Raw genomic sequence first — 10,009 nt, 5'->3', positions numbered from 1 at the left:
ATTCATAACCCACCTCTCCCCGCGAAACCTACTCACCCCGTTTTACGGTATATTGGATCAAAGTAGTCTTCTTTTACGGTACCTCAAAAGGAAAAACGGAACCCTTTGAGCACCCGTGTGTCTGTCTGTCTGTAAAAGACAATTTTCTTCGAAACGACTGAACCGGTTGAGTTGAAATTTGGTACACTAATGTAAGTCGGTGACCCAAAGACGTCCGTAGTAACTAACGTAAAAAAATGAATATTAAACATGGTGGCCATTTTTTTAAAGTGTGAATTCTAAAAGTTAAGTGGAGATTTTATGAAGGTTGCGCCATACATTTTGACTGAGAGGTCAAATCGCCTCCGCTCGGCTAGAGATTGGAATACTCGTATCAGCCCAGCCTCCCGAATACCCGGATTATACGGCCAAGGTCGACCGGGGACCGGATCAATCAACCATATGTATTGTCTATACGGTTTGAGATAACAGACATACAGAGTATAAATAAAACCGTTAATTTTGCTGAATATACGTGCTGTATAATACTTTTGAAAGCGAACTATAAAGATTTAAGTATCTCTTCTCTATTTGGAAAAGAATTCCAGGGTGGCAGATACATTTGGTGCGTTGTTTCATCTACTGATATATTTGATGCTGAGTGGCTACTGTCCTCTATCATTGGCCATCGTTTGATCCTTACTGAACGCTACAACCATTAATACGCGCACCCGAGCTGCATGCATCACCATTGTTAGTAGCTCGGTACTATACTTACAGGGCTAGCGTGTCTTATTTGAAATGTTTGTGTTGGTGTGTAAAAGTCTGTGACAATTCTACTGTATTCTTGTGCGGTGTCGGCGTTTATGCAAACATCAAAGGCATCGGTCCACTCTGGTTTTAGTGTTGGTCTTTAGTTGAACGTTTTTTGCGGAACGTGAAAAAGCGACGTGACCACCCTTAGAGCAGGAAAATAAATGTCCCGCTGAGAGCAATTAGATTGGTATCGAGCGGCCCAGCCTCCCCTCCGAAACAGATACCGGTCAAGGCCGGATAGGTAGAGGCGGTTCAAGGTAGAATACGAACCGGTAATAAATTGTATACGGTTACCGGTTAGGGTTACACACGTCAGGAATTTTCCTGACATGTCAAGAATTTTGGCCGTTTGTCAGGTATGCGGCCGGGATACGAAAATGTCAGGAATATTAGTGAATTAACAGAGTTTTTTATTTTGTACTAAACAAGTAATTAAGCATACATGAGCCCTCGCCGATATGAGTGTCAGGAAAAATATTCGGAAATCAGGAATTTTCTCAGGAAAATCCAAATTTAGATCAGGTAACCCTATTACCGGTAAACTAGGAAATGACCGGTATTTCTCGTACTAAATATTTACCGGTTTACTTCCCTGAAATCAAGGTCATACCTACATTTTCTTTTTTTATTATCGTATCGGTCTACTTGAATGTTACTTTATTTTAAATTTTAAACTGAATAGGTATCGAGCGGCCCAGTCTGCTCTCCGAAACACGGATAACCGGTCAAGGCCGGATTGGTAGCCGGTTATAGTTCTGGCGTGACAGTTTAAGGCCAGTTTATATATGATAATCCTTATTTTTTTAATGCATATATAATATATTGCATATTGGTTACCAACTGATATGTTTTATTACAAGCTTTTAATACAATACTAAAACTAAAGATACAATATACAATATTAAAACTAACGTTAAAACTATGAATAAAATAAAAATAAAAACTATAAAATATACTTACCTACAAAAAAAACCAAACCAATTATAAAAAGAATTGGTTGTCTATGGATATGTAACTCCCTCTCCCTACTATAAATCAGGTTAAAATGATTACAAGAATTTGTTATGAAGCCCGCTCCTGATCGTTTCTGTTGCATAATTGTCATTATTAATATATTTAATACGTATTTCTTTTTATTCTTTTATTTATTTGTTTTTTTTTGTGCCGAGCGTTATCAGCCAAGCGGAGCATTAACAGAAATACAAATAATATATACTTAAAACTTACTTACTTAGCTTGAGCTTTTATTATTCTGATAAATTCAATATTTATTTAAATTCATTTACACTATAAGCCTTATCCAATGCGTATGTTGCGTATGTCGCTCCACTCGCTCCTGTGCAGCCTCCTAAGTCCTGAGTACCTTTAAAAAGAACAAATGAAAATAGAATTTTGAACTATAATGGAATAAAAGAAGGTTCCAAATTCAAAACTACAAAAATGACTCTGGGTCTTAAGGAGGGTAGTAAATCGCGTAGAATTTGAGTTAACATGCGGTATCCATGCATAAAAAATGTAGATACACGGAATGTACCCCTGTGAAGAGTAATAACGAAACGACTAAACTTATTAGACTCTACTCATATCATAACCTAACTTTAACAAATTCATTTTATCATCCACTCACATAGCGTTTCAGTTTGTCTTCTACACAAATTCAGAACAGTTCCCATGAAATTCCAGAGATGGCGCGCTTCGTGACAATAACCCCGGACATGCGCGACGGCGTGCTCAAGCACCTGCGCGAGAGTTTCTTCGCAGATGAGCCCCTCAATAAGGCGGTAGGGCTGTGCCAGCGGGGGCAGCCTCATGCCGCACTTGAGCGGCTGTGTGTCGCTACCATCGCTGATGGACTGTCGGTGGCTGCTGTAGATGGAGACACGGTAGGTTTAACCAAGAGTTTTTTCGCAGATGAGCCCCTCAATAAGGCGGTAAGGCTGTGCCAGCGGGGGCAGCCTCATGCTGCACTTGAGCGGCTCTGTGTCGCTACCATCGCTGATGGGTTGTCGGTGGCTGCTGTTGATGGAGACACGGTAGGTTTAACCAAGAGTTTTTTCGCAGATGAGCCCCTCAATAAGGCGGTAGGGCTGTGCCAGCGGGGGCAGCCTCATGCCGCACTTGAGCGGCTGTGTGTCGCTACCATCGCTGATGGACTGTCGGTGGCTGCTGTAGATGGAGACACGGTAGGTTTAACCAAGAGTTTTTTCGCAGATGAGCCCCTCAATAAGGCGGTAGGGCTGTGCCAGCGGGGGCAGCCTCATGCCGCACTTGAGCGGCTGTGTGTCGCTACCATCGCTGATGGACTGTCGGTGGCTGCTGTAGATGGAGACACGGTAGGTTTGTCAAATAGATGAGTCCTAATAAAGCTTTCGGGTTCTGCCAGCGGGGGCAACCACACGCCGCGCTTGAGCGGCTGTGTGTTGCCCCCATCGCTGATGGGTTTTCAGTGGCTGCTGTTGATGGTAGGTTTAAACAAGAGTTTCTTAGGTTATAATAAATAATAAATAAATATTAGGGGACATCTTACACAGATCAAACCTAGCCCCAAACTAAGCAAAGCTTGTACTATGGGTAGTAGGCGACGATATACATACTTGTATAGATAAATACATACTTATATACATAGAAAACAACCATGACTCAGGAACAAATATTAGTGTTCATCACACAAATAAATGCCCTTACTGGGATTCGAACCCAGGACCATCGGCTTAGCAGACAGGGTCACTATCCACTAGACCAGACCGGTCGTCATTTCATTCAGCCCCACTTGGGCTGTTCCAAGATGTATTCAATTTGTTAAGTACTTGATTAGTCCAAGTGTTAAAAAGTACAGCCGGCGTATTATGGATGGCTTTATCCATCTTTATCCACGTGATAAAATAACTGTCACTTTTTAACACCGTGGGATAGAAAGTGACGGACACCGTTTTATCACGCTGTCACGTAGACTAGAACGACCCATCATATCCGTACAGGTACCTATATATCCTCCAAAAAATCCTGCAAAGATATGCTAGAAAGCTACTTGCATTTTTTGGAAATTCCTAAGTGAATTGAACTGATTTTTATTTCAGATTATTTTATGCTAATAACCCCATAAATAGGTGCATATACCATACCTATTACACTGTATTATAACGGTACAGCTTAGTGCATCTGGATCAATATTTTAAACGTTCGTGGACACATTTTTAACGAATCGCCTGCAGGTTTCCATAGCATTTCCGGTTATTCTGAACCACCAACCACCAGACCCGACCACCAACCATCACCACCAGCATAGACCACCAACCAGAAACCACCAGAGCACCAGATCCAAAACCAGAGCCAAAAACCAACCAACCAAAAAAAAACAGAAGGTATCGGACCAGATGACTAAGCAGAAACCTTTAATGACATTATATTTCTCACCTTTCAGGTTTTAGGCGTGGCCTTAAACGGCATCTTATGACCAGGGGACATCGAGCAGTCCATCGATTTGATCCAGCAATCGTCAGACGAGAAATACAACAAGATCTTCACAATCCTGTATAATGTCAGCCATGAGCTGAACCTCTTCGAGAGCTTCCAAGTCGACAGGTATTTATACCACATAATAAATAATAGTACAGAAAGGAAACTTGCTACAAAAACCAAGTTTGTCAGCGGTTCAGGGTCGAATTATGCTGTCCCTTTCTAATACATGGCACTATCCCTTTCGGCGATTTAGGGTTGTCAAAATTCAAGCCATTATCTTATCTGTGGTCGTGCACGCAAAGGGAAGTTTGTTGTGTCAACCCTAATAATTGCTCGGAGCAATGCTGAGCCGAACGGAGCCGAGTTTGCCCGAAGGGAGGAGTTTCGCACCCCTGTTTTTACTCAAGACCAATGAAAACGGTTATTGATAGAGTAGTTAGATTGACCTGTTGACCCAATATGTGTAGGTACTTGGCATAAGACGTCCCCGAAATGGAAATGGTCATTCAAACGTACGTAATGTACATTATTAGCAATTGATTCCACTACTCGACGCTAGATGTTGAGTACGAAATAAAAGTAGAAAACTGATGTATGGTGTTACCATTCTTTCTTTACTTGTATTTCTCTATGATTTTTAGTGAGCACATGTGGCGCCCTCTCTTACAGAATCCTGGAGTGCCGCATAGTGTCCGTGTCTGAGCAGGCCAGGGGACAAGGATTAGCCAAAGAATTGATGAGGAGGAGCACCGAGATTGCTAAGGATAACGGATTTAAGGTATTTACTGTCATATCCTGGGTGCCTAACCAACGTGCCAAGCGTTTACGCTCCGTGGCGTAGCGTCGTCTCTCTATCACTCTTCCATATTAGTGCCGCAGAGACAGAACTTGTGTTTCGTTCGCTACGGAGCGTAAACGATTGGCACGTTGGCTACGACCCTGGTTGCGAAGAGCTACGTCAAGTATGGGGCGGCCATACATTAGCGTAGGACACTCTTTATCGCCGTAGTATTATAGTTGGTCAAACCAATTTGTCAGTCAGTAAGAACCAGGAAAACTATACTCATCCTTTTCATTTGGGTGCTAGTACTAGTGTAAGACAAAGATAGTGTGATTCTCTCTGTCTATGATTGAAATGAGACAGGCCTTTGACAAACTATAAATATATTAAGTATATATATTTCTCAATTCATCATCCAACAGATTATAACCGAACACAACTAAGCTGCAAACTACTACTTTTTAGGGTTCCGTACCCAAAGGGTAAAACGGGACCCTATTACTAAGACTTCGCTGTCCGTCCGTCCGTCTGTCACCAGCCTGTATCTCACGAACCGTGATAGCTAGACAGTTGAAATTTTCACAGATGATGTATTTCTGTTGCCGCTATAACAACAAATACTAAAAACAGAATAAAATAAAGATTTAAATGGGGCTCCCATACAACAAACGTGATTTTTGACCAAAGTTAAGCAACGTCGGGAGTGGTCAGTACTTGGATGGGTGACCGTTTTTTTTTGCTTTTTTTTTTGTTTTTTTTTTTTGCATTATGGTACGGAACCCTTCGTGCGCGAGTCCGACTCGCACTTGCCCGGTTTTTTTTATGCAATAAAGTGGAATGAAATTCTAAGCTAGCATAACACTGATAGCTGCTGATAGTAATTATAACCGATTTTAACTCTATAATAGTCATAGTCATTTATTAATAAATTAATAATATTTTAAATATTACTTGTCAAGTTATTAGGCAATAGGTATTCATATAAAATATTTTCCAGCTGTTCAAAGTGGACGCAACAGGGGCCTTCTCCCAACGCATCTGCCAGAGCCTAGGCCTCCGCACGCTGCGCCGAGTTCCGTACGCGGAGTACTGCGACGCCAACGGAACGCCCGTGTTCGACGTGCCCCCGCCACACGACTCTTTATGTATCATGGTTTTAGAGATACCCTGAATTAACGATTCCTAACGTTGACCGACAATTGTTTGATCTAATGCAATTTTTCGTCTGCAACCAGTCTGCAACTTGTATGGAAACGTTGCAATTGGCGTGCAGTCGGCGTGCAGTTCCCATAAAAATTGCAGTCGGGTTGCAGTCCGTCTATATTCTGCGCTATAAATTAAAGACTATTTTTTCAGCGTTTTGTTACAGAATAAACCTAAGTATACGTTCCTTACATTTACCTACCTACTCACGTGGTTCACACACATGATGCGACTAAAAAGCTCGAAATAAAGCTGTTAATCCTTTATAAAGCTCCCGAAAGTTTTAATTTAGGTTCATCATCATCGTCCTTTGGTTGTGTATTGCAGACGATTTATGGTGTAACATTGGAGACTAACCGTTTCAGGTTAGGTTTAAAATATTCTAGAAAAGTTTGTTGTATTAAAGATACTGTTTATATGTAAAAAAATACAAAATATTACATTGGGTCAAACGCTTTGCGGTTTAAACGAGGATAATGAATCAAAGTTAGCAGGTTTGAGTTAGAGGGGCATCGAAAGTAGATTTATATTGCCTGAGTTTTCAGACGGCCTCTCTGTCGCACTTATAAATTCGTACGCTAGTGTGACAGGGAGGCAACACGACGGCAACAAAAGTTTAAAATATCTTTGTATAAATTCTGTAGACAAGCAGCAGAGTCTTAAGTAATTTTACACAAAACTCTGCATAGAGGGAGCCACTAGCACAAACTGTGAACTAACCTTGCCTTGATACATTAATGTCATATTTATTCGTAACAAATAATCTGTGAAAACTTGTCAAAAACTGTTTAAGGCATAGATAGTATATTTAAGTTAGGTACTCTAACGTCGCGTTAAGTTACGGTTTACGGTTTGTGCTAGTGCTGCCTGACTCTGTCGGCAGAATATTGCAGTATTACTCCTTATTGGATTTCGCTTAATAACACTAACTTAAATGGCATTTTAGCGTTTGTCCGAGCGATGTGATTGAAATCCGTCATACTCAATACGTAATGGAACAACAACGATAATTATAATATTGCATAGAATATTGTGTTACCTGCCAGTATTACTTGTAGAGCAATTTTATTCCCCATAGTTCCTTATATAGTTGTACAATACCGATCTAAAGTATTATTTTTACGTGCTGTTGAATACTTAAAGGTGTAATAACTACTTATGTTTGATTGTTAGTTTGTTACTATAATTTAATGTTTCGTGTTGTGAATATCGCTCAAAATTAAATTATAATTTTAAACTGCTCCGTTCTTGTAATAATTTTATGAGCGTTTATGAAAATTTAATATTTTGTGCTAATAATTTAATGTAAAAATGTTAGATGTCTATCATATTGCACAAATTTAGATCCAGAAGGAAAATATTCAGGAGCATATAAAATATAAATACCAAAATAGGTATTTATTAGGCCATGTTGGACCTGGTTTATTTACGTCACATTTCTTGTTTTAATTATTAATTTAATAAAATTGTATGTGTCTCCGTAATATTGGGTCTTTACCTATGAAATTGGCGTTTTTGTTCATAGATATAAGTCTGATCCTAGTTTTTTTTTTTTTTACAAAAGTACATACACAATTACAATAAAACTACAGTGCACTCAATAAACAACGATTTTACATACAATTAATTGTTATTTTTTATTGTTAAGTGTTCAGAATTAAGCCTTGAAAATAGGTCTTTTCATGTGCTGTCGGTTCGAGTATTAAAATTACTTATATTTTTCTAATGGTACCAATTTTCAAGAAATGGAGATATTGAAAACATACCTTAAAGGTGTCAAAAATTACTGGAAAAATTTTGTTTGGTTTGAATTAGCCATCAAAAAAATATCCGCAAAATTAATTGTATGGAAATTCGTGTTTCGTTGAAATTCTCCGAACAAACGCCAATTTCATAGGTAATGACCTAATATAACTTTATTTTCGGGTACCTACCTACTTATTAAAATTATTGTTAATAAAATATGTAAAATGTAATTTTAATTTGATTGGATGTTACTTAATAGTATTTAACTTATAATACTATTGTGTTCGATGAGTGACATATGGAACCAAGAATATGGGACTATTTAACTCTCGAGTTTGTATAAAGGTATTAGCGGCCGGGAAATAAGAGATTACCGACAAAGTATATAGTTACGGATAGTACCTATAGGGATACGAGGCTGGCAATCCCTTTTGTCGGGGTATGTACTTACGTAGTCTATTTAATTGTCCAAATAACATGAGCGGACAATACCACCTAGAAACAAATAACCTACAAGTGGCTTACATTACAGGCTTGTACTGTCTACTTTATTTTAGGTCCTTAATTTGAAAAAAATCCAGAAAATGGATCGATAAATAAATTATAAACTTGCTTTCTAAAATCGAGAAATGCGACCTATGGAGAAAAACGGCGGACAGTCGATTCACGTGACGAGCGACATGAAGACTTTTTGCCGTCCTATAGTTCGTTTTTTTTAGCATTAGAAAGAACTTGAAAGAAGGTAAGCGATCTTGACATGTCTTTTAATTGAAATTTACATTTTACATATTTGCCATAACTTATTTTTTAAATGTGTTTTTCAATTAAAAGACACATCAAGATTGTTTACCTTATTTCTAATGCTAAAAAAACGAACTATAGGACAGTAATTTTATATGAAAATCAATTTCCAGCGCATCGCATTAAATCTACCCGCATATATTTCCGCACATATTTGAGAAAAAAAAAACAATGTGATGATGTGAAGATGTGAATCTGAAAACCCTTGTTAGAAGTTGGTGTTAGAGAATTATTTTGATTAAATTTAAGGTGCGAATTCTTTCTATTCTTCTTTATTCTACTTTTCTTGAAGAGCGTTTCTTTTATTTTTTGCCATTTTTATATATTGTGACCTTTTTTGCCACTTTTGTGATATTTCTATTCAGAATCACGAGCTCTTTCAATCCTAATGGGATAAAAAGATGTCACAGAGTTTTATTCCTATTGTGCTACCATTTCCCCATATACTTTGTATGGCGGTAACAAAAAGGAAAGTTTGAATAATGTATGGAAATTTTAGGACACTTTTTTTCTCCTATAAGGATGAAAAGGGCTCGCGATCCTGACTAGAAATAACACAAAAGTGGCAAAAAAGGCCACCATATATAAAAATAGCAAAAAATAAAATAATCGCTCGAATGTACAATATTAATTGTTTTAATTTTGTAGGCATGTATAAATTTGTCTTTTTTAACATGAATCACTTGTGGAAGATTTATATTTCATTTAAAAATAAATATTATTTTAAATCAATATTTTGGTTAAACATATATTATCCTATCGGCAAAGAATAATACAATTTAATTGAGTACATTTTAAATGTGATTAAGCCTTTGCCTCTATATATACAATAACATTATTGTTATTAATTTAATAGTTTAAAAAAATCTTTACAATATACAAAATTGTTTTGTAGTCTATTTACACTTCTGTAGACCCTAGACATTTAAATGTAGACAAATATATGAATGGTATAGAAATGTTATTTAATCGTTATTTATCCTATATAGGCATTATCCTTAAAGATATTTATCTGTGTTAGATGAAAAATTAGTGAAATAAATTACCTAGAGTTGTTAAAGTTGTATCCAAAAGTATACAAATAAATTTTAAGAAAAATGATTATTTTATTTTAGTTAGTAGTGTTATGTTTAAGATTGCGCTGGTAAATTATTTCTGTATAAGTAATTCTACTGTATGAAACGGCCAAATTATTTTTTTTACGATATCAGGGTTGGTCCCATA

At 37.6% G+C, this 10,009-nt stretch overlaps 1 protein-coding gene across 1 annotated transcript; it reads left to right on the top strand.

Annotated features, from left to right (window-relative positions):
• Positions 1–2,480: 2,480 nt before the first annotated feature.
• Positions 2,481–6,255, top strand: LOC134796861 (uncharacterized). The gene is made up of 4 exons (XM_063769069.1): positions 2,481–2,828; positions 4,217–4,377; positions 4,924–5,032; positions 6,033–6,255. The coding sequence occupies exons 1-2, from the start codon at positions 2,481–2,483 to the stop codon at positions 4,247–4,249; spliced, it is 381 nt and encodes a 126-aa protein (XP_063625139.1). The 3' UTR covers positions 4,250–4,377; positions 4,924–5,032; positions 6,033–6,255.
• Positions 6,256–10,009: the final 3,754 nt, after the last annotated feature.

This window comes from Cydia splendana, chromosome 14, assembly GCF_910591565.1.
Source record: "Cydia splendana chromosome 14, ilCydSple1.2, whole genome shotgun sequence".
In the NCBI taxonomy this organism is placed as follows: Eukaryota; Metazoa; Arthropoda; class Insecta; order Lepidoptera; family Tortricidae; genus Cydia; species Cydia splendana.
The sequence above is the reverse complement of the archived record's forward strand: the minus strand, read 5'-3'. Positions and strand labels throughout refer to the sequence as shown.